This window comes from Clarias gariepinus, chromosome 6 (genome assembly GCF_024256425.1).
Source record: "Clarias gariepinus isolate MV-2021 ecotype Netherlands chromosome 6, CGAR_prim_01v2, whole genome shotgun sequence".
NCBI classification, from domain to species: domain Eukaryota; kingdom Metazoa; phylum Chordata; class Actinopteri; order Siluriformes; family Clariidae; genus Clarias; species Clarias gariepinus.
In genome coordinates this window covers 32495889-32523115 of record NC_071105.1, presented here as the reverse complement: position 1 = coordinate 32523115, position 27227 = coordinate 32495889, and the positions used below count along the sequence as shown (strand labels likewise).

The 27227-nt window shown below is 38.1% G+C and overlaps 2 protein-coding genes and 1 non-coding gene across 3 annotated transcripts in view; 2 read left to right on the top strand and 1 right to left on the bottom strand.

Moving 5' to 3' along the window:
- LOC128526331 (cytoplasmic phosphatidylinositol transfer protein 1-like) overlaps window positions 1-6261 on the top strand; it is a 67969-nt gene extending 61708 nt beyond the window's left edge. Inside the window, exons 6-9 of the mRNA XM_053498089.1 lie at window positions 1263-1358; window positions 1972-2127; window positions 2640-2703; window positions 4496-6261. Coding sequence (XP_053354064.1) covers window positions 1263-1358; window positions 1972-2127; window positions 2640-2703; window positions 4496-4806 — 627 coding nt within the window. The 3' untranslated portion in view covers window positions 4807-6261. The remainder of the gene's footprint in view (window positions 1-1262; window positions 1359-1971; window positions 2128-2639; window positions 2704-4495) is intronic.
- Window positions 6262-14053: 7792 nt separating this feature from the next.
- On the top strand, window positions 14054-23278 carry nol11 (nucleolar protein 11). Its single transcript, XM_053497734.1, has 18 exons — window positions 14054-14201; window positions 15973-16086; window positions 16410-16466; window positions 16567-16715; window positions 16949-17006; window positions 17203-17344; window positions 17573-17779; window positions 18049-18125; window positions 18937-19060; window positions 19314-19420; window positions 20525-20584; window positions 20695-20879; window positions 21001-21126; window positions 21485-21724; window positions 21847-21925; window positions 22269-22361; window positions 22748-22855; window positions 23118-23278. The coding sequence occupies exons 1-18, from the start codon at window positions 14055-14057 to the stop codon at window positions 23229-23231; spliced, it is 2187 nt and encodes a 728-aa protein (XP_053353709.1). The 5' UTR covers window position 14054; the 3' UTR covers window positions 23232-23278.
- A 2796-nt stretch (window positions 23279-26074) lies between these two features.
- On the bottom strand, window positions 26075-26156 carry trnas-aga (transfer RNA serine (anticodon AGA)). The gene has a single exon. It is a non-coding gene; the product is annotated as a tRNA-Ser (tRNA).
- Window positions 26157-27227: the final 1071 nt, after the last annotated feature.

Below are 27227 nucleotides of genomic sequence, written 5' to 3'. Positions count from 1 at the left end.
AAAAAACAACAAAAAAAAAACACAGGCTTATTTCCAGTATCACAGGCTGGTTTTGCAATGCTGGAGATTCTGGGATCTTGAGACTTCTTGCTGTTTATCTCAGCGGGAGTGAGCGTCACATTTGCGGGGGCATCTCTTAGAGTACAAAAGATTAAGGGAGCTATTGTGCGCGTTATAGGCAGCGCAAACCTGGCACGCTCTCTTTACTGCACGCTCTCTCTATATATATCTCTCCCTCTCTCTATCTAACTAGCACAGACACTTTTCCAGCTTCAGACGCATCTTAATTCATGTTTGATTTACTGGATGGTAGTTATACATGCTTTTGTAGTAAAAGACTTATTTTGACATTTAAAATGCCTTGTATAATATCAGAAAAGGCCAAACACACAGCTCCCTCTAGTGGGAATGCTGCAAAAATAACGCACCATGGATCCCAGTAGAACACTGCAGGTTTTCATCACCAGTACTAATTATACTTATTACCAGTACTAAATATAATCAGATCTGCATCATGTTGATTACGAATTCAGGATTGATCTCGTCAGCTTACATGTACGAGGCCTCGTATAACAAAGTCCTGTTGTCTAAACCATGTTGTTCTCCTGGAACCTTCTGTAAAGACATTGACTGCTATTTTGAAAATTTCTGTCTTTTTTTATTTAGGTAATTTTTTTGTTTGTGCAATTAAATGAGGATTAACTACAATAAAATAATTTAAAAAATTACATCTTCATGCAAAGTGCATGGTAATGTTGGCTTTATAATACACTATTTAAGGACATGATAATTTTAAAATTGCATTATTTGTTACTGGAGGTTGAAAAAAAAAAGATCTACATTTGTACATGCACTGTGTGCTATGTGTCGATGATCTGCTTTATCAGATTTGTGTTGTTGAGTTTTTCTCTATCGCGCTGTAAGATCACTAGTAGTTCAGTAGTGCTTAATGTCCTCATCATAGTTAGAGTTGACATTTTAGATTGAGACTAAATAAAATGGTGTTTAATCAGATACTGCCCAGGGCATTTTACCGTAATTACCGTCCTGTATTGTCTCTTAGTTACTGACTAGATGTCCCAGTTACTTTAATACACTAATGTACTGTACACTGTGTTCATTCTCTTCAGTATTTTTGTCTGCTGAGAGCTTCCCCATGTTCCTCACAGTGTAATTTGTCTGTCGATTGCGTGCACATGTTTGTGTGTGTGTGTGTGTGTGTGTGTGTGTGTGTGTGTGTGTGTGTGTGTGTGTGTGTGTAGATATTCGAAAATGAGCTGAAGGACCAGGAGCGAGAAGTGTGTTTCATAGATATCGCTTATGATGAGATTCCAGAGCGCTACTACAAGGAGACAGAGGTGAGAAATCATAACCTCTCCTCTCTTTGAGGAGGTCACGTAAGGTTGTACGTGTCTGCAGTTAACATGGAGGAGAGGATAATGGAGAATTTTGTGGATATTTTAATTTAGGAAATCTCGTGAAGTGGTTCATGAGTAAAATGCTTTTTGTTTTGGATCATTCTCTTTTTAATGCAAGTTAATGATGATAATAAGTAATTAGTAGTAATGATGAGTAAATGCTTTCAATATTTGTGTATGTGCACGATTTGCTGTTTTAGCTTTTGTTATTTTGATTTGGAAAAGAAAACCAACTTCCATTATACACACTGTCCAAATGTCAGAGATGAACATTGTCACTAACCCATCAGATCATTTGGGCTACTTTTAGCATTTATAATAGGTTTTTATAAATATCTCTGCTCCAAATTAATTCAGATAGTTTTCCTTTTAGAGAATCATTACACAATTGGGAAATTTGTCCAGAAGCCTGTTTATATAAAGGTATAATATTGATGCTCAGAAGGGAACTCTGTGTAATATTCATTTGTACAGGTTAATCTCTCATGCATATACACCCTTAGACTCGTGGATCGTCATAAAGATAATTGTCTAAAAATATAAATATATGCAGGATCTGCGCTACTTCAAATCAGAGAAGACATCTCGCGGCATGCTGCAGGAAGGCTGGCGGGACACACAGACTCCCGTCATGTGCTCCTACAAACTCGTCACCGTAAAGTTTGAGGTGTGGGGCCTCCAGACACGCGTCGAGCAGTTTGTACACAAGGTACACTTTCATTATGCCTTTGGACTGGATACCAAATGCTTTATATGGCATATTCAATGGTTTGCAGTGATATCGATGAGTCTGAAATTGCCATTCATATTTTATTCATCACTCATCATTTAATTCTGTAAATATACTGTAGATCGATGTTGTGTAAGCTAGGCCCTAAACTGTGTCTGTAGGTTTTAAATGATACGTAAATGATACCAAATGCTTTGTTTGTTCTGTTTATTAATAAAGAAACCTTTTCTATTATTTCATTTTGGTTTTTTCTAAATACAGGCATTCTAAATATAAAATTTTCATGTTTATTCATTATTGTTACAGAAAGGTTCATCATTGTACGCAAGTTTAGAACATCATAAACAAATAATCTTATTCATGCGTCAACCTCGCAGGCATTTTTATTTCTCTTTCAAAAATTCATTCAGAAATATTTGAACTGTGCTCTAGTATAAAAGAACTTAAATTACATTTTATTAAATTTCTTGTTTTCTTTCTCCATCCTACAGGTGGTGCGGGACGTGCTGTTGTTGGGTCATAGACAGGCCTTTGCCTGGGTGGATGAGTGGATCGGTACGTTTCAGACAGGGTTACATTATACTAATCATGCGAAAGGTCTTTTAAAACCTTATCCGTCAGGCCTTCGAGTGGCGCAGTGGTAAAGCGCTCGCCCTATCGCTGGTTCGAACCCCGGGTGATGCTGTTTTCCTCTCACAGCCGGAGGCACAGAGAGAGCTGATTGGCCGAGCTCTCTCAGGGGGGAGGGATGAGAGGTACTTGTGCTCCCACATTAGTCACGGCTCTACAGCCAATCAGGGGCGTCTGTGAGCTCGCGCACACGGAAGGAGCGGCTAGCGCTTTCCTCCGAGTGTGTTACTCCGCCCCTAACGGTGCGTGAGCGAGCAGTTCGAAAATATGCGGTCGGCTCGCGTCACGTGGTTCGGAGGAAACACGAGATGGCTTTCGTCCTCCCGACTGAGTGGTTGTAGTAGCCTTGATGTGTGTGGGAGCCTTCTAGTGACGGGGAGTAATTGGCCACGACTAGATTGGGGAAAAAATCCGGGAAAAAGAATTGGACAGGACTAAATTAAAAAAAAAAAAAAAAAAACCTTATCCTTCAGCTTAATGTCTGAATGTAAATAGCAGTTTGTTTTAGCATTGGGTCATGTGACAGGAGGTAAGTGCAATAAAAGAAAAGGCTGTTGCTGATTAAAAATCATTACTCTCATCATATTCGCCTGTAACGTTTCTCCTTCCTTTCTTTGATCTTAATTTAATATTACCTTTCAGGCCCTTGAGCATGATGTATGATCCTGAATTTGGTCTTTAAAAACATGTTTTATTTTTTTGTTGTTCTTGTTTGTTCGTTTGTTTTTTTGCCTGGGAATGTTGCCCTTTATGTTCTCTGCTTTAACGTTCTAGACTGAAGGGATGGTAAATATGCACTTCTTCGGGTTTGTCGTCTCTTATCCCACTTCTCCTTTTCTTTTTATTCCGCTCTTTCCTTCCAAGAAATTTCTCCAACTTTCTCAATCATGCCTGGTGATCCCAGGGGTTAAACTGCTAGCTATAACGTCCTCTCACCTCAATCACTGACTAACCAGCACCAAAAAAAATCCTCCTCGCTCATGCTTCTGGTTCGACCTTTAACACTGAAACCTAACCCTGTGACACCACCACCATGTCCCGCCCTCAGTGTTCCTAACTGAAGATGTGGTTTTTGCCCCCATGGTTTCTGCCCCTACCTTCCCCCCCTGCCTTTGCAGATATGACTTTGGACGATGTTCGGGACTACGAGAAGCACATGCATGAGAAAACCAACATTAAAGTTTGCCATGAACAGCAAGAACATTCCACCAATTCATCTCCATCTCTGGATGGCTTAGGAATCCTTGACAAAGTCAGCGTATGTGTGGATTTCTTTTTAAATATCTTCTTCCTTAGCGAGATCCACCCTTCTGCCCTGATTCACTTTTTTTTTTATATAGCAGTGAGTACACTGATTATCATCACCTGAAATAAAATCCCAGACTCTCTCACTTTCTTGACCGCCTAACTCATAATCCATCCAACAGGCTTTATGCATTCTGTCATCATTCCTTTGGTTTAACGTAACTACTGGTATTATCATAAAAGCGCTTTTATGGTCAAATACTTTTGCATATGAAATGTCTTTTGGTTAAAGTGTGAAAGAGGTAAAGAAGTACAGTAGGAGGAGAATGCGAAAAGTTCAAAGTTTGAAAATGGAAATTTAACATATAGATATATTTCATAAAATCTATATGGTCTATATATATATATATATATATAAAACAGACTGGCACTTTTTTTTTTTTAATATTTCTTTTTTTGCTTTTTTTTAAAGACATGACAATGGATGAGGTGAGAGAGTTTGAGCGCAGGATCCAGGAGGCCACCAACCAGAAAATCGGCATGTTCCCTCCGTCCATTTCCATTGGCGAGATGCCGCTCTCATCTCTGGCTCTCAGCGGCCCGGCTAGTGCTCCGTCCACCCCGCTCTACACTGACGCCCCCGAGTTCCTCTCCGTTCCCAAGGAGCGACCTCGCAAGAAATCCGCCCCCGAGACGCTCACTCTGCCCGAACCCGGCCAGTCTGTGCCCGTCCCAGCCCCTAACCACGCCTCTCTCAGCCCTGCAACCAGCCAGACAGAGTAATTGGGTCTGTGCCACGCCTCCTTGTGACTTCTTCCTTCAGTCAGGATTTTGTAAACACGATTCACTCACTTGGCTCCTTCCACGTGCAAATTTTTAAAAGACTCCAGTTTCTGACCATGTAAATGGGCTTCCTCGCTTCAAGGTAGCCTCTGACTTAACTGTTTATATTTTCTCATATTTGGATACAGAAATATTCAATATCTACATTCAGTTATTGTGATGTTTTGCTTTTTTTTTGGTCATAAGTTTAAAAAAAAAATATATATATATATACAGTATATATAAAACAGACCATAAAGTCTACATATGAAGGCTTGTGGTAAAGTACTTATTATTTTTTTATTTTACCCATCATTTTCTCATAAAATTATTGAATATGATTAGGTGATTATTGCCTTAGCAACGACAAGCAGTTATCCCTGATCAGGATCATGAATTAACACGAGGTGTCATTTCAGAGTAAAAGTTATGTAGTAGTTATGTAGTAAAACAGTAATGTAAAGATTGACACACCCCTTCCTTTTCTATCTATAAATACATTCTAAGTTAAAGGAATGAAGAAAGGAGCTATGAAAAAAATAATTAAACAATGAACTTTAAAAAAAAAAATGTCAATACTCTACATTATACTGTATTTAAATTAGTTTTTCAGGAATACAGTTATTAGATTGGATTGGAATAATTTTTTAAATTATGAGCTGCATCTTTGAACAAAAGGCACCTCAGAACATCGACAGGAAATAAATAACTCTCAGTGATCCAAAAGTCTGAGACCGCTAATTATAATTCTGGTACAGTATTTTGCATTAGTTTAAAATTTTATGGCAATTTTATTGCATTAAAAAGTTGAATGATCTGCAACAACTTGAGTAAAAAAGTAAAGTAGAAAAGTTAGAAGTTCAGAATTTCTCGTTATTTGATATGTTGCTTTAATGGCAGTGTGTGTTCCTAATATGGACTTAACTTAGCGTGATTTCAGACTTCTGGACTCTTGTTTTTATTTTGTCTCTTTTTTTTTTTTTTTTATTTGAGAGGAGCCCCCCTCCCTCATTTCCATTTAGCTATATTCACACGCATGCATATCCACCTAATCAGAACGCCTCTCAGGTCTTCATTGGTGCCAGCCTTTCCAAAGCCACGGCAGGAAAAAATACAACGTCCTCTCTCAGATAATTCAATAACAGCCATCCAGGATTCCAGGGTTTTGTCCTTACATGCCAGATTTGTCTTAATAGATGTGTTACATCTACTTTACACAAGTTTTCTGCATATAATAAAATGGGGCGCAAAAAGAAAAAAAGTGTGGAAGCAGCTTATGACAATCTGACCATCAACCACAGCAAGAGGGTAAGGGATGCTCATAGAGTGTGGGGTAGAAAAATCTAGCAGTGAAAATGTTAGAATTAATACATGAATGCCGCACATAATTTATTTTATTTTTTTTTTGGGGGGGGGGGGGGGGGGGGGGGGGATTTCATTTTTTATTTTATTTTTTCTGTACTTGGAATATCAGTCTGGGGTAGGATAGAATGTTTGATTGAAGCAAGCATGTCTGTTACAGAACGTCTGCATGTATGAATGAAATCAGTAAGTCTTACCTTTCCTGGTGTCTTCTTTGGACACCGGATGATTTCGCCTTCAGCTTTTAGAATGGCTTGAGACATCAGTGAAAAGGGAAATACCTTTTTTTTTTTTTTCTGCACGTTCTTGGTTAAAGGCAATGAAAGTCAGGGAAAGAAAAAAGTGACCCAAGAACTTGGAATTTTCCTGGCTGTACTTGTAAAAAATATATTTTAAAAAAGGTCAAAACTATTTGCTTTCTAAAGTAGCTGCTGCTTCCCCTTTATGTCGTCGACGGAGTTTGTTAGACTCTGCATGGACTGGTCACAGGCGCTGTAGGGTCCTGTGTATATGCATTTAAGAGGCAGGGACTGCTGGTTCGATTTACATATATATGTAGTAAATATAGGGGGAAAAGTTCACTGAGAATGCTCCGAGTGAAACAGCGGCTCCAACAGTGCCTCTGCATGTATGTGTAAATATGTCAATCGATAGATCTCTATACAGATGTCTTTGTCATGTTTAAACATTCTTGTAATGATTATAGAGTTTTTTTTTCTTTTTTTTGTTGTTGTTTTAGTTTTTTTTTTTTTTTAGTATCTTGATTTTTTTTAATGACTGGGAGGAAGTGTGAAGCACCTTGAAACCTATTTTACAACTTGCACCCAGAGCCATTTCTTAAAAAAAAAAAAAAAAGAAGGAAATACTTGACGACGCTGCTACCTTGAGTCTTTAATACCGTCCTAAACTTACTGATGCAGGGAATAGTTCTTAGTTTTAAATAACATTTTAAGTACAAATGGACCCAGTGTTTAATCCCTCCTTAAGCATGTGCAAGAACATTTTTACATCGTGGTAATTGCTTATGGGAATTATCAAAATATTGCATCAGTTGCACTGACAAAAAAAGTCATTATATAGCAGGATTATCTAATACAAAAACAACCCTGAAACTATTTTGGAAATTGGGAGACACCCTTTACTTCTATCTCTTAGTCTTTTCTTGGGAAACCGTTGTGTGCACTCATTTCTGATTTGCAATTATATAATGCAACAGAAATTGTTTTCTTCATAGCGTATAGACTTTGTGCATGTATAGTTTTCCTTGATTTATCAAAGCCTACACTTGCAAAACATTCATTCAATATAATTCCATTTATTTGCTTTACTGCAAATTTTGCTTTTTTTATTATTATTACTAGTCTTATAAAATCCACCAAATATGTGGAATATATGTGCTCCTGGCAACCATGTAGTACATAAAATCCCAATTTCACTTTTAAGCAAATTGGCACACTGAACCAGAATTATTGAGAATTATAATAAAAATCACTGACTGAACCTATAAAGGGATAGTTTGAATGTTTTAATTTTGATGTACTGTAAGCATATAAGTACATTACCATAGATCCTAATTATAAATGTTTCTGCTCTGCAAAACAACGATGAAGTCACCCAAAATGTAAATGCAATGTAAGAATTTGGAGCCAAATATCACAACCCTCTTTATGTTTTATGCATTTCAAAGTTCAGCCGAGACTCACGTGAGGCTTCTGCAGCTTCGGTGAGCTAAATTGATCGAACAAAGTTGGACGAGTTGGAATGCGTTTCTGCACTGAATTAGGGTTGTCGAATTTAGTCCCAATCACTTACATTATACTCTCAAGGGTATTGTGGGGGCTCAGTGGTAGGTTTTTTCGAATTCAGTTCCCACCCAATGTCCAAACCCCGCCACTGGATGCAGTGCCGGTCCCAAGCCCGGATAAAATGGGAGGGTTGCGTCAGGAAGTGTATTCACTGTAAAACATGATGGTCTGCTGTGGTGACCCCTTAATGGGAGCAGCCGAAAGACCAAAAACAGCTAATGTTTTACAGTATTCACGTTCTAGGTGACAAAATTCACATTTAGTGTGCAGAGCAGGATAATCTTTCAAACAAGATCTATTGTAATGTAATGTTACTTCTATGCACCTCAATTCTGAATTTTTGAGCTTTAAGACAGACTTCTTAGGACAATAAAAATCCAAACTATGTCCTTAAGGTTTTAGCCTTTTCTTGTCAGGGGCTTGTTTCTGTTAAAGGTAAAAAAAATTATTAACATTTCAAATGATTTTTTTACATATTAACATATTAAAATAAGAAACCATAGAGGAAATCGGTCCATCTGCTGCTTTCTGAATTGCAGGCTTTGTCCTGAGCTGTGTCCAGAAATGCTCCCTAACTACAACATGTTGCCACATGAAATATTATTTTATTGCATTTTATGAAAAAAAAAATTGTGCTGTGTTTATTAAAAATTAAAGTTGTTATACCTAGAATCTTGATATAATGTTTATTGACTGTATACCATTAATGGCAATTTACATAGAACAATGAGAAGCGATGTTTATATGACACACAAAGCATTACAACTGGTTTGGATTCTGTGCATGAACAAGTAAGATCTTTCTTGACCACATAATGAGGTTTTTTGAATACATGGACCGTTTTCTTTTAAATTTGTTGCCACGGCATTAACAATGTGTTTTACCCCCAACAAACCACTGTGTATTATTCCGAACACATAATAGTGTTATTGTGACAAAAATGATCATTACAGGTGGTTTATCAGGCAGCATTTGTCTTCAAAAGCATTTGACTGGAAGTCTGTTGGATTCAAAAGGTAGTAAAGGAATCTGAACATTTCTGTTTAACACATAAAATGGAAATAATTATTATATTTTGCAAGGTTCTTATTGCTGCTTTAAGAACATTCCCTGTGTGTTTTCTCTGTCAAACATGAATTTTAATGCCCATGAATTTTAATGCATGGTGCTGTGTACTTCTGCGCCATGATGCCAGGAAATGATTTCTATTGTGCTTCTGCCTGAACTGGGTTTGTAAATAAGATTTTTGTACAGTTTCTTCCTTTTGGAATAGATATTTTGTTTGCTTGTACATGCAAGGTTGTTATTTTGAACATTTCTTGCTTGACTTGTTTTAATTGCGAGCTCCATTCTACAGAAATGCCTGGATCATCAACAAAAACGAGGCAGATTAAATTTGTATTTGACAGCCTTGCTTTTTTTTGGCTTAGTTTTGTTGTTTTTGGATATTTAGATTTTTGTACGTTTTGATAAATAGTGATTTGGTTCTTGATGTTTTGCGGTTTGTTCTTTACTTCCTCTGTGGCCTGTTTTCAATCAGTAGCAATGGGGTGATTTATATATCCATATATATATATACATAAAACTGAAAATTTACATTTATTTTTTATTTAGCCATACCTGAAATCTAAATATTACATTCCGTATTTGTTAAATTTTAATAAGTGTTCACAATCCAGCAGGAACCCTAACGCTGGACTAGCGTTGTAATATAGTTGTGACAACGTTGTAATGAGGTTCACCGTCGGGGACAATAGTGTTTTTGAAAGTTCGAATGACAAATTTATCAATAAATTCACGTTAAAATGATGGTGAATACTTCTTTTTTTTTTTTTTTTTGTCTTTCGGCAGTTCCTTTTCAGGGGTTGCCACAGCGAATCATCTGCCTCCATCTAACCCTATCCTCTGCATCCTCTTCTCTCACACCAACTAACTTCATGTTCTCTCTCATTACATCCATAAATCTCCTCTTTGGTCTTCCTCTAGACCTCCTGCCTGGACCTCAGCATCCTTCTGCCGATTTATTTACAATCTCTTATCTGAACATGTCCAAACCACCTCAATCTGGCCTCTCTATCTCCAAAACATCTGACATGGTTTGTCCCTCTGATGAACTCATTCTTGATCCTATCCATCCTTGTCACTCCCAAGGAGAACCTCAACATCTTCAGCTCTGCTACCTCCAACTCTGCGTCCTGTCTTTTCTTCAGTGCCACTGTCTCTAAGCCGTAAAGCATCGCTGGTCTCACCACTGTCCTGTACACCTTTTCTATCATTCCCACTCATACTCTTTTATCGCAAAACACACCTGACACTTTTTTCCACCTATCCCAACCTCCCTGTACCTGCCTCTTCACCTCCTTTCCACACTCTCTGTTGCTCTGGACCGTTGACCCTAAGTAATTGAAGTCCTGCACCTTCTTCACTTGGGTCCCTCTCATTCACACACATGTATTCTTTCTTGCTACAGCTAACCTTCATTCCTCTGCTTTCCAGAGTGTACCTCCACCTCTCCAAATTTTCCTTCCCCTGTTCCCTGCTCTCACTATAAAGCACACAGTCATCTGCAAACATCATAGTCCATGGAGACTCCTGCCTAACCTCATCTGTCATCCTGTCCATCACCAGAGCAAACAAGAAGGGGCTCAGAGCCGATCCTTGATGCAGACCCACCTGCACCTTTAACTCTTCTGGCACATCTCACCACTGTCTTACAGCTCTCATACATGTCCTGCACCACTCTAACATACTGCTCTGCCACTCCAGACTTCCTCATACAACACCACAGCTCCTCTCTCAACACCCTGTCATACACTTTCTCTAAATCTACAAATCCACAATGCAACTCTTTATTACCTTCTCTGTGCTTCTCCACCAGCATCTTTAAAGCAAATACTGCATCTGATGTACTCTCTCTAGGAATGAAACAATATACGCTTCCACTACTCTTTCCCACAGCTTTATTGTATGGCTCATTAGCTTTATGCCTCTGTAATTGCCACAGCTCTGCACATCTCCCTTCTTAAAATTAATTCATTTTTTAAAAACCAATGTTGCAAATACAACCTTAAAAAAGAAAGATTTAAGCCAATTAACAAACATGGTCTATTATAGTAGGTTTCTCACACACAGTGTGTGCATCTCATGTCACACATCTCTTAGTGTTGTAATGTTACCTCTTAGTTTCACTTTCTTTCTGAAGTACTGAGGTGCAACTTAACTCCCGAATTGCTGTACTGTAATGTGTACAGTATCACATCCATGTTCCACACAACAGACCTCAGAAGCGTGTTTTTACCCATTTGGATTCTTCACAATTTAATATTTTAGCAAATTGCTGTTTCTTTTGTTTATTTGTTTGTTTGGCGCTCATTGCCGTTTGGTATTAATATTTTTTTTATGTTAATCGTTAGTAGTCAACATTGTTCCAAAGTCATTCTAACTTTCTAAAACAACCTAATACTAAAGTTGTCCCAAAATCTGTAACACTGGCAAATTACAGCACTACAACATTTTAACAACCGAAAATTCCTGCTGGGTTTCCCTCGATTACAATTAGGTACATATAGATTTCTATATTTTTAATACAATGTTTAGAATGCCATGATATTCTTACTTTGATTTAAGATTCTCTCACAATATTTTGCGATATTTCCTTTTTAAAAAAACAACTTTACCTGCCTCACTGAATAATGTTTCAAAACATTATTATGTTTTTTGCATATTGTTTAAAAATTACAATGGAACTATGGATCCGATGATGGTCTGATGATTCATCTTAATTAAAATAGTGTGAGAAAAATAGAATTTCTGCTCAGAATTTGGAATTAAATTTGAAGCCATACTAATAAAAATCCTAACAGCTTGTCGGTTTGGGGGATTGTTCAGGTTTAGTATTTTATTCTTTAAAAATTTGTATTGTTAAAGTAATGAGGGCTGAATTCCTAAAGTCTTTTTTTTTTTTAGGGTTTCATTCCCTAAGGCTTTCTTTGCCATCTAGGCCTAAAGGAGAGGACCAAAAATTTTCATTTTTTAGCTATAAATTTCTGGTGATGTCATGCTGCCTCCAGAGGCAGCTTCCTCCCTGATAAGAGTCCTCATCCACGACCGAGTGTCGTCCTTTTTGCCTTCTATAGGTTCCTGTATATTCTGTTCTGATCCATTGTAATTATTGTTTTCCTAAATCTTGTAGCAAATAAAACTTGACTTGCTATGATGTTGCTTGTGTTTCTCAAGTTATTATGGAGAATCATGGAGGAGATGATATCATTTATGTGTGTTTCTTACAAATTGAAGATTAGTACGGTGGCCTCTTTGACAAATACAAGGCAAGAACATTACAGAAACGTGCTTGCAAATGCAGAACAAAAATAAAAATCTAAGAACATTTAAAAATAGAAATGCTGCAAAAGCAAAACCACAAAGTCAACACATGCTTAAATGACTACAGTTAAATTAATAGCTGCTAATATTTACTTTGCAACACTATTCTGTTTATGTAATAATATACAGCACACTGGTTTCTAATAACCTCAAAAACAAACAGTTCATTTTGTTTATTTCCTGTAAAATATATAAACCCCTTTTATACTTGCAGGTTTTTGTGATGTAAAGACATTTTACAGGGATAGATCATGCCTTGTCAACTGTACTTACCCCCTTAACTGGTACTTCTTTCAAGCACCTCAATCGTTCAAGACAACACTTAATCCATTTTTGTAGGAGTCTACTCATAAATCACATTAGTATTTGGGGATTTTATTTCACTCTTCCTTGCCAGATTCATAAAATACTTCACAGGATCTCCTGTGCAGAGCCCTTATTGGGTAATTCCAAAGGTTTTAACAGGATTAAGATCTGGGCATTTCCTGGGAGTGTGGTGGATCTGGAACTGTACTATTGTTGACTTTAGGGTCTTGTCATGCTAAAAGGATTCATCTTTTCTCATCTTCAGTTCTCACAGGTTTTATGCCAAAAAAGATTCATTTGTATGCACGATTCCCTCTATTTTGTCTTGAATAGATCCCTAATAGATCTCAGCTAAAGAGACGGAACCACATAACATGATGCTTCACCCAGGGCGGGATGTTCTTTGGGTGGCAAGTTTACTGGTTTTTGTGACAATAATATATCTAAAATTATACCCCAAAAATTCTGATGGTCTTATCAGATTATAGCACATTTTGAATTATTTGGTTTGAGATAATATGGGCAATGTGGGATATTTATCTTTTTATGAGAAAATGCTTGTGTCTGGTATATGTGCACTGACTTGAACTAAGTTTTAATTTCTTTCTGTGGAGATTAGTAACAAATATATTTCTTTACAAATATCTACAAAACATAAAATTTTGCAATAAACCAGCGTAGTACGAAGTCCCTCTGGTGACAGGGGAGGTGGGGAGTGTAATATTGTGGACACGGGTTACTAAGGCATGAGAACGAGATAGTATAATGGGTGTGGCCATGACTTAAGATCATGACTTACTAAGGTGAGGGAATGAAATTCTATCTGTGGTGCTCAGGATTACTTACTAATGGCCGGGGGATGAGATACTATGTTATGGCTATGACTTATTAAGGCCTGGGAACAAAATGGTTTAATAGATGGCCACGAGATACTATGTTGTGGTCATGATTTAAGAACATCATAATGAGTTCATTCATATCCCAGATGTGACAGGATGATTGTTATTCTGAAGTTAAAAAACGAAATTTATTTACATTTGTCCGTAGTTTACAAGAGACTAAATAAACTATCTTGTCTTCACGCGGTAAGCATAGTATCTCATGGCCATGCATCATACTTAGTTAAGACCATAACATAGTATCTCGTTCTCATGCTTTAGTAAGTTATACAGAATTCCATCCCCCTAAAGTGTCACCACAGGGACTGTGTTGTGGGAACCATATCCTCCTGGACGTTAGGTGGCAGGAGTGAGTAACCTCACAGTGAACGCTCAGCACGCGGCGCTGTCGCGGATTGGCTCGTGCCCTCTCGCTGTGTAATCTCGCGATGATTTGTAGGTGTCGCTCAGAAACATGGCGGCGCTGTACGAGGCGTACACGCTGTGCGGGCTCGTGCTAACGCAGAACTCGGCGCACTCGGGGATTCAGGGGATCGAACCGGACGGAGACGCGGACCGCGTGATCGTTACCGACTGCGCGCGCTCTGTCACCGTGTACAAGGTAATAAACTCGGGGCGGAAGCAACGAGGCAGGGTGGGAGAGAGAGAGAGCCGGCACGCGCTGCTAGCTTGCTAGCTAGCTCGCTCGGCGTGTAAACACATCGAGGGGTGAAGAAGGCGCTTATTAAAGCTGTTTAATCTGTTCATAAACTTACTATGGAGTGTGAAAGTTATCTTTTTAATAGCCGTTCGCTGGATTAACGTTAACGCTACAACGGTAGCTTAACTAGTTAGATATCTAGACGAGCAACTTCATCACAAGGAGAGAAGTTGTGTATCACCTGGCTGAATCCCAAACGGCGTGATGTCTCTCTGTGAGCACCCTACACCCTCATTAGCGCACTACAACACCACTACACTAGATACAAATGTCACATTAGTATAATAAGTATTGACACACTCTCAGTCTCGTGTGGTTTTAGGAAAATAATCAACGACAGGATGGTATGATGCAGTCCCACTACAGCAAATGTTTATTCTTCTTATACCAGTTTGAGCTCTTTTAAACTAATGGAACAAAATATTTTCCTTTTTAATCACTATACAGGACATTGTCATGGAATTACGAAAAAAGTAATTGTTTGTCTGATGATTTTTCCTCAGTGGAAAACATACTGACTGTTTACAAAGTGCTAACCCCGAACTGTTCGTCCTTAAATGTAAAAACAAAAAAAAAAATTATGTCGAGCTTCTCCATGGTGATGGCAGTTCCTCAACTAATCATTTTAATGGATAGAAATAAACCCTGAAATTGTTACCGCGAGAAAAAAAAAAAACGTTTTCAGGATGGTTACAACTAATGCTGTAGTAATTTAATAAAATATTCCGAACGATTATGATTAATAATGCAGATATTTCCTTGTCATTGGATTGTATATTCTGACATGTCAAGCAGGCTATCACTTTGTCGCTTATACACCGTCTGGTCTAAAGAAAAACAGGTCGTCATTTCAGAATGATCAAATTTGACTACGTCAAGCAAACAAAGCAACTAAGGAGACTTGAACTTGCAGGAACTGGCTTAAGAACCCTTCGACACATTATGAAAATCTGGAAGGATGGTCCTGAACCGAGATCATGTAAACACTTGAAATTGCATGGTAAAAGAAAATCAACAGTGAAAATCAGAGATGTGCTTAATAGTAAAATTGACAGTTTTATTTTTTTTTCATATGAGGCTGTCTGAAAAGAAAGGCTTGAAGTTGCTAGGGAGCATAGAGTTTGAAGCGATGAACAAAGTGTGATGAGTCCAGCTTCAGAATAAGAAGGGATGTGCATGAAGTGATGTACAAGCCTCTGGGCGCAGTGTTATGATCTAGGGTTGCTTCAGTTGGTCAGGTCTGCGCTCAGCAACGTTATGTGGGAAGAAAATGAAATCAGCAGACAATCTGAATGACCTGGTTATCCTATGAATTAAGTTTTTCTTCCCCGATGGTACAGGCATATTCCAGTACTAAAATTGTAAAAGCGCTTCTGGGAGCATGAGGAACAATTTTTGCACATGAACTGGTCCCCACATTGTGTGCTGTAGTCAGTGCAAAAGGCGATTGATTGAAATTTTAGTGTGTAACTTTTTTTGCGCCAGGCAGTGTAGAATTCACCCTTGAGTTTATTGGAATTATTAACATCAACTGCTGATAGTGTGATTCGAACAACACTCAAAGTGGCGTTGCTGCCTGTAGATACAGTGATTGATGAATGTTAGAAATTAAAACATTTCTAACACAAAATGTCATTGAGCATTAATGTCATTGTGTGCTTACTCTTCTCAGGTTTCTGATCAGAAGCCGCTGGGCAGCTGGGCAGTGAAACAGGGTCAGCGTTTGTCCTGTCCTGCTGTCTATAATACACAGACCAATGAATATGTGGTTGTTACAGATGAGAAGGTGAGTGAAAATGGGCCAAAGGAACAAGAAGAGAATAAAATATGACAAAAGTGTGGAGTTAACAGAAATGAATAAGTGATGTCGTGAAGTGATGCATGGTGTGTGGAGATAATGTTACTGACTGACCTTCAGTGTTTTTCCCCTTACTGCATATCCTGATGTGTTTTAAATAAAGTTAAATGATGTTAATCTTTCATTTAAAAAATCAGATAAGTGCATTATTGTAGCTATAAATATTGTAGTTCTCTGTTATATATCTATTTGTTTTGTCTTTTTAGTTATTGTCTCTTTCTAACTGGTGTATCTCCTCATGATTTGTTTAGGTAATTAGAGTTTGGAAAGATGATGAACTCAGTCTTGACAAAGCCTTCAAAGCAACAGTAAGTGTGTGTTTTACTTAAGTATGGACTCAAGTTTTTTTTTCTTAAAAAAACAAAAAACTTCTGTGTACAACCTGATGATTATGTGTGTGTTGAACAGGTATCAGCTGAGATCTACAGGGTGCACTCAGCCCCAGAGCAGGAGCCGGTCGTTCTGTTTCGATGCGGTGCTGTCAGACAACTCGACTCGCTCCTCGCTGCTCCTCAGCAGCACGTAGAGGAGGTGCTGTCACAGGAGGAGGTCATCAGGTGAGCTGGCTCACCAAAGGTGTATAATTGGAAATGGCCAAAAAGCAATAATTTCACATATGATTGAAAGTTAAGGTGCTTAAAAAACAAATGTTTTCTATGCAGTTAGATTACTGTACACTGTGATCACTTGTTCAGGGTTGCCATATTTAGTGCTATCCCTCACACTCCATGCTCAAAAGGCCTTGTAGAGGTACTTGCTTCAAGTTAAATATACTCGTTTTTGTCTGTAGGTGGAGTAATGCAGTGCAGGCAAACCAGCGACTCATCCTTCTTTTTAGCACAGAGCAGGTACAACACACACACTTGCTCAACTATATTTCACCAAATTAATTCATGCCCAGTATAAGTCGTGTACACTGTTGATTATCGTGGCTCTTTTACATGGTCTCTCTTTGCCTTCAATTACTGTAACTAATCACCAGCAGAGTTGACGATACTGCCAGCATATGGTGAGAGTTGTAAGATTTGCTGTGTTGTGTTTCAGAAAGGAGAACACTTCCTGTATGTCCAGAGGTTCAATCCTAACACTCTATCGAAGCACAGGTTGGAGATGGAGCCTGGAGAATCGGCTCCCCTCAGCTACACCGCCACCTACAGAGACGGAAACATACACCTGCTTTACCTGTGTACGCTTCTATCTGTCTTCATGTCAAGGCTTGTTTAGTGTGAATCTGTCCTCTGACTAGTGATTTTAGGGTTAAAAAAATTCCATGGACTGACTTTAGATGGAGTTGATAGAAATGGGGTGTTAATCATTTGAGTAGAAATATCCTAATATTAGGATAATTCAGGTTAAATTAAAAGCATGATTTAGAAATACTTCAATCCTGACCTGTCCTTCCCCCCCCCTCTAGTACGTAGCGGTGGTGTGTATGAGAGCATCCTGGTAGCTCAGCCTGTGGTTTCTTCGCCGGATGAAGAAATTCACCCTCTGCCACGCTCTCTGCTCTTACAGCTGCCCGCTGGAGACGATGAGCTGAGCTGTGCCTCGCTCCTGCCTCTTAACCAGGCTTACCTGGCTGTGCTGGGAGTACCACATCCCTCAGCCAGAACTGGGAAAGGTACCTCACTCACACATACATACGCATACATTTGCATTTAGGCATTTGGCAGATGCTTTTATCCAGAGCGACTTACAAAAAGTGCTTTGAAGTTTACTGATTTGAAGTCTGGGTTACTAGGTTACTAACTAAATGCCATCAGTCAAACACAACTGGAAAGAGGGTTTTTTTGGGGGGGTTGAAAAAACGCAATTGGTGTTATTCAGTCTAAATACATGTTAGGGTTTTTGAATTTGTTGTTTCATTTTTAAACCGGTTGTCTCTTGTAGATTTCCTGTGCCTCTGGAATACACACTTTCAGACTCTGCAGGCTGCCAGAGAACTCCCAGGCAAAATATATGGGCAGGTCAGACGCACCTTTTATGTATACATGTACAGACACGTACATATAACAAATATAATTAAATAATCTAGATCATATGATTTATATGATGGGTGTTCAATTCAAACCAGGACTTTTGATTATTTATTTATTAATTTATTGTGAATGAAGGCATTAAAACTGAGAATTCAGGCACATTACAGTGGTCAGAGTCTTAAATGTAAAACAGTTAAATGCTGCACATATCTTAAGGAAGGCTGTACATCCGCGACGGCCGATCCCAGCCAAGGTGGCTCAGAGCCCGCTGCAGTTGCTGAGAATGTCCCATAGATATTCAGCAAATGAAATATTTGAAGATTAACAGAACTTGTCACCAACTTGCAGAACATGCACAACTGTACATGCAATCATTTATAAACATCCTGTATGGGTCCTGACTTTACTCCACCTGGCATACTGAGGAAACTCAATATTCAAACACTAGTGATGAACGGCTTGTAGTGTAGCAGGTGGTTATATAAGGACTTAAAGGAATTTTTTTTCCTTTCGTATCTGACTTTTGCCTAATCAAAAGTCCCAATTTGACTTGAACACCGTTTGTATTGTATTGTCACAGTTTGCTTTTTGTAGTTCATTTTCATGCATGCAAACTAAATGTTTCATTAAATGCTTCCTTTTTTATGGTGTTATGTTTAATGTATTGTTCTGGACATTGAATATCCTATGAACTAGTTAACCAGGTTAAATACTTAATACTGAAAATCTTAATTCTGAGGTACTGTGTCATTGCTGATGTAAGATGACGTGTGTATTGTTTTCTCTCTTGTATATGCAGATGTGGTGTTACTCCAGCAAGCTGTTTGTGTGTCATGGGAAAACCCTCTCTGTGATTCCCTTTGAGTGTGAGAAGTCCTCTCTGGCCAATGCCATGGGGAAGCTGAGACAGACCAGCGCTAACGGTAGTAATAGTAATAACTCCCACTTGGCACACTGATGTGTGTGTGTGTGTATATACTGTGGCTGCATATACAGCTGTGTTATACAGCAGGAGTAGTTGAAATGTAGAAGTCGAACTAATTTTAAAATACGTTGTTAGTTTCATAGTCTGATAACTATTACTAATGTGATATTTGTGATGTACTATATGACAAATGTTAAGAAGGATATTGTGAATATTTAGCTATAAGTGTCTTTTTGTTTTCTTTAATATAGAGGGCAAGGGTCCAGCAATTGTACCATCCTGGAACGACCTGCTTCATGGCAGCACGACGCAAACACACATGCAATCAAAGACCCGGAGTTTGTCCACACGCAGGACTGTAAGAGACCTAGTATACAACTCCTTCTTGGACTTGTTTATTGTTTATGTTGAAGAAAACACTAGCTTTAATCGGGCTCTTCATTAACTCATGGTCAGATTATCTAAATATGCAAATTCACGTTTCAGTCTCAAAGACTGTCATGTTGCCAGGTTCTCACTTTTCAAGCAGATTTGTGCTACATGTAATCAGTGTGTGTTTCAGGGCTTTTTTTTTCCCAAATCACTTTTAAAAATATTTCTTTTTATATACACACACATGAAGGATTTTCAAGTCATACTTGGACTTTTGTTTGTTCAGAACACGGTTATGAAAATTAAAACTGTAACTTAATTTCTCTATATAATTCCTTGCTACACTCATACACTTATCCCAGCATCTCATTAGTGCTTGGAGCCATTTAAGGTAGAAAGTTCTCTCAGTATGGCAGAGCCAAATTTTGACTGCCTGATTCTCATCTGGAACGCTGGCCTCCCAGGAACTCCTTTACTCCCAAGAATGTGGAAATGGCTTAAAGTAAGGTCAGGATAACTCCAAGCCGAGTGTGTGTACAGTTCTCACAAACGGATGCATCTCTTCCGCAAGTGGTTAACGTTTTATCTGTGGGTATTTATTTATTTATTTTCCCAGGATAATGCGTTCCTCTCGCTGAATGTTTACAGGGAAGAGTGCAGGGAGCTTACGTCACCTCTGCCTGGATTTTTGTTCACTGCCATCCTTAAAAATATTTTCACAGTTCGGGTGTTTTACTGTGATTAAGATTCTAATTTCCGTACTGTGCTTGAAGTCTTCTTTCTGGGGAATAAAACCGTAAAAACATTTACAGATCATCACAAGTCCCAGATTGACTTAAACGCCCCTCGTGTATATAAAGGAATATGTTTATCAGCTGCATTAGTCTCATCTAATATGACAGCTATTCTTTAATAATAATAATAATAATAATAATAATAACAAATGATACTTCCAGAGAAGGAACTGCTTGGGTACGTTTCCAATTATTTGTTAGGGATTATGGTGTAATGTGAAATCTCTTCAGTCAAAATTAAAATACAGCTGGTGTCACTGGGTGCACTGTTTTCTGATGCTTTACTTCCTCTGTAGAAGACGAGCTCAAAGTGCCAGCAGTGTCCAACAGTCGAGCAGATGACTGAGAACATAAAGGTAATGTGTGCAATATTTGGGAAAGGTATATCCATGAGCATTCAAGGTGTAATTAATAAAGGCTTTTTAAAGGTCATTCTTAATGTGTGTTTAATGTCTGCATCCTGTAGACAAGCGATGTACAGGAGGTGGAGAGACAGGTGCAAGAGTTTCTCAGTGGAACGGAGCAGGAAGCGTTACAGCTCTCGGCCGGAAGGTTGGCGTGCGAACTAGTTGCACGGGGTCAAGAAGAACCCGAGTTCTACCCACACACTGCCCTCCTGCAGCTGGTCGACACACACTACCTCTGCCACAGGTGAGAGAGTGTTGTAAAGACATCCAGAGACTTTTAAGTTTCTCAGCCACTTTGTTCTTTGGGATATGTTTAATTCTGTTAATCACAGAATGTACCATCGTGCCTTTGTTTGTGTGTGTAGCGTGTGTCCTGACCTGCTGATGCTGGCTTTAGAGAAAAGTGACTTCCGCCTTTGTCAGCTCTGCCTGCAGCTCTTTCCTGATATTCCTGAAGCTGTTACCTGCGCCTGTCTGAAAACTATCCTTAGGTGAGTCACTTGGTGATGAATCCATCCGAACACCTTCTCGTGCTGGTGGGAACAAATCACGTTCAGTGCTCATTTCATCTACTTGATTGCATGACCTCTTGGTTAACAGCTTCCTTTAGTGTTGTCTCCATGTTTTTGACACGGTTAACATCTGGAATACATCCTTTTATATGTCTCTGAATCGTAAGCAATATTTAATAACTGAATCAAGTGTTCGGTAAAGGAGGCAGAAATGGATAAAACATCAGTTGAAGCGGATGAACTTTTAAAATCTTTCTCCATTGTTTTCTCTCTCTCTCTCTTTCTTTCTCTCTCTCTCTCTCTCTCTCTCTCGCTCCCCTCCTTCTTCCCTCTCCAGTATCCCAGACACAGAATTGGAGCACATGGATCTTGAAGCAGACAGTCTGCTTTTCATGAAGGCTCTCGCCCAAAGTCCCGACTCAAGCGCAGACCAGCCCAACGGCTTCTGTCCTCCCCCAGCTGACGAGGAAAGCTGTGACGTGCCTTCAGAAACCCTAGCTCTCAGCTCCAAACCCTGCAGAGACCCATTAACTCTGGATATGAGCTGTCCTGTGGGAATAAACAAAGGAGCCCTACTGTATCCTGAACTCGCCAGCTTTTCTTTCAGGCTTTATGTGGATATGTGATGATCAAGACTAGATCTTTTAGACCCGAATAAGATTGTTCGTGTGTGAAGTCTTTCCTTAATCTGGTTTTTAGTAACGAGGTTCTGCAGACGCCGTACAGTGACAGTCTTCTCCTTCCCCATCTAAAAGACCTCAGCGTCTCACAGGTTATAGTAAGTACACAGAACTGTGTGTGGTATATGTGCAGATTCCTGAACTGAGCCAAAGGACAAAGATGTGCCTGAGTATTTGAACCTTGGAACAAAAAAAAACTGAGAAAAATTTAAATGTTATAATTGTATAATTATGAAATTGGGTTAATTGTATAATTGGATAAAAGTGGTAAAATGCTTGTTTATTTTTTCCCCCACACTTGATTAATGCTTACTCTTTTTTTTGTTTTTTATCAAATAGCAAATGAACCAAAGGTCATAAGTATGAAAGCACCCTGGGGCACTTACAGTTTTTTTTTATTAATTTTTTTTCCCCTCTTCTATGTACCGTCTGTGTGTTCAGCTCCTCTTGCAGTACCTGAGGTTCCTGTACCTAAAATATTCTCAAGATGCTCACTCTCGGATCCGCACCTTACGAATGCCAGCCATAAATCAGGTCTGTTGTAGATTGTTTACGTTGAGGCGTTTGGCAGACGCTCTTATTCACAGCAACTTACAAAAGTGCTTTAAAGTATCCATCACTTGATAGATCCTTACACTGGGTTTATCAGTTTTTTTTTGTTTTTTTTTTTCTTTTTAAAGCATTTATCTTAGTCGTAGATAACAAATCATAGGTAATTTTATTAACATTATAAAATGAGAATTCTTACATTCCTTAAGTCATGATCATGTTCTGTTTATGAATCAAAGGTCGGTGTGTATCAGTGTTGTAGAGAAATTTAATTTATTGATTTTTACCTCCTGTGTAAGCGCAGAATTTCAATCTCCCTGCTGCTTCAAATGTACAATTTTTATTCTTCATTTTTTTTATTATTAATATAGATTTTGGATTGGGTGTGCTTGTTGCTCGACGCTCACTTTACAGTTTTGGTTTTGGCTCCTGAAGCTAAAAGTTTGCTCTCCGGCCTTCACAAGTTTGTAAGATCACAGGTAAGTCACCACTTCCAGAAAAGTTCAACTTTTTCCTTTTTTTTTATTTTTTATTTTTACAAATCATTATTGAACGTTTATTCTATTTCTAATTTTTACCAGTAACAATTTGCACTCATCTAAATGATTGTTTCTATGGTAACAGATGCACAGAGACTTTGCAGGGTAGAAACTCTGTATAATTTTTTTTATTTATCTATTTTTAAGTGTGTGGGTGTTCTGTAAGCAGATATTTTACATTGAGTTTTATTACTATCTTCAGGTGAAGTTGTACTCCGAACTGGGAAAGATTGAAGGAAGCCTGGAAGCACTCAAACAATCCAAGCAGTCCCAAGAGATGGGCCAGTATTCAATAGAGGTGCTCGAGCTCTTTTAGTCAACCTGTACAGACGCTTTTTAATAAAACAATGATAATGACCTTCAGTGAGTGGTTTTGTTTTGGTTGACCTTTTTATTTATATTATTTTTCCTTTTAAGTGGGATGAAAATATGCTATGCAAAAATATTTAATGTCATAAAAAAAACTTTTATGGACAAGCAGGCTAAGATATGTTGATTTCTGAATTATATGTTTTGACTTTATCAAAAGAATATGTATTTCCTATTTTATGTCGGTCATAAGAAATGAAGTCTGAAATGTACTTTATGGTGTAATAGTGAGTTGTTCTATTTTTTGATACTTTGAGTATGTGAATTCTTATTTTTAAAAAAAGACATGGTGGAGTATTGGGAATAATTCATGATCTGAAAAGTAGCATTTTTTTGTTTTTTTCACTGTCTCCAAGAATGATTATAGTCTTGACTCTGTGTAAACTTAGGGTTGAAATTCTATTCAAATTGAAACACTAAAGAGGAAGTGGGCCATCTAACCATATGCCATCAAAAACCACAATCATTTGAACCAGATAAGCTACAGTACAGCAGCAGCAGACCTCATCGAGTGCCTGTCAACTAAGAACAGGAAACTGAGGTTACAGTTCACATGGGCTCACCAAAATTGGACAATGGTAGATTGCCTTGTCTGATGGTCTGCTGTGAAATGTAATTGGTAGGGTCAAAATTTTGCATAAATGACAACATATGAAATGTTCAGGGTGCTGTAATGGTGTTGAGGAAATCATCACCATCTTCATGAACCTATACAACAAAGGGCACACTATTTTCTTTAAAATTACCAATTTTCCATCCTTGATTGACAAAATCCTTGAGTTTAGGATTGATGCATCTCCTCCCCAATGCTTTGCCTCATCACCCTAGAGTTTAATATTAAAAAAAAAAAAAAACATGGTGCATGTGGAAACAGGACCTTTCAAAATCATTTGACAGACCTGAACTTTGTAGACGACATTGTTAAACTGGCCAATAATGATACCCAATATGACAAGTTCCAGATCCTAACTGACTGAGGCTATTCCTAGTCAGAAAGACTAGGATCCAGGTACATAGGGAGGTGTTCCAATCCAATCTAACAGGCTCAGCTTGTATTTTATCAGGTGGTAAGAAATTGTGTTCAATGCTGACCCAAGCATGTGCTTTTATTGTCCAGGTGTGTAAGTGCCAGATGAGTGGTGGTGATGGCACCGTCTGTTAGATAGTTGGGACAATACATGAACTGCAGTGGGTTCAGTTGATCAGTTTGTATTGCTGTGACTTTTGATATAGGTGATTTTGGGTTAAACTAGAGGGTACCTGTGTCTCTGCCCATATACGGATCCTGATGCCCAACGTGCTACTATTACTCGTGCGAATAAAGTGTGGAGTCAACTCGTTAACGCTCCTCACACTGCTCCAATGTTTCGGCAGATATATTATTACCTCACAGTTTTGCATAAACACTGGTGATGACACTGTAGATATATTATTACCTCACAGTTTTACATAAACACTGGTGATGACACTGTCTACTGTTACATTGCGAGAGGCGCCCACTGCACCGGCTGCCCAAAAACCAGACACCAGCAGCAGGCCAAACAGAATTTCTGTTTTATATGCTGTACATAAATAATATATGGCTGTAGATGTTTACCTGCCGCTTTGTCCGTGTGCAGATTCTGATGCCTGTGTGCGGTCAACTTGCTTGATCCTCTCCTAGGATGATGATTATGATAATAATAAATAAAATAGAATCTAAGAAGCACATGTCCTATGTGACAGAAATCCAGAACCCAAGGAAATGGTTATACAACTGAGGTGAATTACAAAAAGTAAAATTGAAATATCATACATATGGTGCTGTGTAGTTTTCAATGAGATGCCTGCACCATCTCCTCATGACCTCCATGACCATCTGAGCAGAAAAATAGTGTGAGATTTACAAGGACAACATTTTTTTTAAGAAACACCATTTACTGATGTGCAGTACCTCTGAAAAGTCACTTATGACAGTGCATACTGAAAAAAAGAGATTTAAAATTTTTTAATATGATTCTGTAATACTGTAGGTAAGTAAATGCAGAAATAATCAAATAAATTTTTTTAATTAAATTTTTACGGTATATATTTTGGATAAATCTTGTGTGTTATAAATGATTTAATATTCTGAAAAATAATTTATTATTGTTACAATCCAAAATAAGCTTTACATTTACTTTCAACGAAAACTTGCATCGTTTAAGAGTAATTACTCAATTATACCACACGGTGGCAGCAAGCTACGGTGGCGCTGCTGGCAGGGGATTCTCGGGGCGCGTGCGTGAAAAAGAGGAACGACTTGCGCATTACCGCCTCCTGGTGCACATTTTAACTCATAACAATTACCATTTAAAAGTTAAGGCAATTCATGTTATAAATACTGTAATTAAATATCTTAGCCACATTGATAAAACATAAGAGTTGTTGAGTGTTCATCATAAGAAAAACTAAACACATACTTCTAAACTAATAGTATTATTGTTTGAATAATTTCTTGACTGAGAAGAAACAGAACACTAAACAAAATGTTTAAAATAATTTAATAGTTTTTTTATTTATTTTTTTCACAATAAATAATGTAGGATTTTTTTTCACTTAAGTCGAACTGATCAGTGTATACGCTTGTTGTACATGCAATGCCATGCAATGCTTGTGACGCTAGTCTATTTATATTTGCGATTTGTTTTGTAGTGTCTGAAATTATTTTGCGAATTTTAAATATTCTCTAGAAAGTGTCAATGAATGTGGCCTATTTATGTTTATTAATCAGTGATTTTAATAGAGGAAGCTAAAAAAAAAAAATTCACCCGTTGTCGGCAGGATTCGAACCTGCGCGGGGAGACCCCAATGGATTTCTAGTCCATCGCCTTAACCACTCGGCCACGACAACACGAGTACATAGGGCCACGCTTATCCATCTTCAATGTAACGTGTAATATTTTAAAACAAAATCAATAAATCAACATACGATTTTGTCGTTCGGTTTGGGGGGCTTGGCCCACTAAAAACATCCGGACGAGTTCCTAACAGGGGGAACCTCGTAAGGGGTTTTCTTTAATTCAGTTATCTTTGTACTACAGTAAAATGAGTTTTATATTTAAGGAAAAAGAAAATAAAATTTAAAGTAAATAAAAATTAATAAAACAATTGATAACTTATTACTGAGCAATTGATTTATTAATTAATTTCTAAGCAGTGGAACAGTTTCAGAAATGTTTCTCCGTAAGCACTGCGGTCTACAAACATGACCATAAGAACTACAACTCCCAGCATGCTTACAAACCGTCACGTTCACCTGAGGGCTGATTGAACACACCTGTTCTCAATTACCGCACACTACAGAGGGGGCCCAAAAATCTATACACACTTTAACATGAAAAAGATTCTGTTCTGCTGTGTTCTGACGGTCACATCACAGCATCAACGATGGTGCGACTACTGACATCTTTAAAGGAAACATAATACTACATACACACTGCTCCTATAACTCGATTCGAGTTTTTAAAAAGTGTAACAACTGTGTAAAAAAATTGTTATATATAACCCCCCTCCTATTTGGGGTGTTTCTGATCTTACCTTTAAAAAAATAAAATCACACACACACACACACACACACACAACTCCTGTGGAGTATAATAGCAATGATGTATAGTGTCAGTTGGACACAGCTCTTATTCTTTTAATCCTTCCACTTAAGTCATTAGAAATGATCAGATAGTTTAGTGCATAGCATCTGAAGAGAGATTAGCAAACAGACATCTGACTTAAATTGATCTGCTTTAAAACTAATTTTAAATGATTAACCGTAATTGAATACCTGCTATTTTACTATCAATATTTTTCATTCATTGACTTTATTAATCATGTTTTACCTGCTTTCGTTTACTCTCTTTGATTCCAGTGTTCATTATGAATTGTCTGAATTTTTTAGCAATTTGATGTTTTTAGCAGGTAGCCCGAA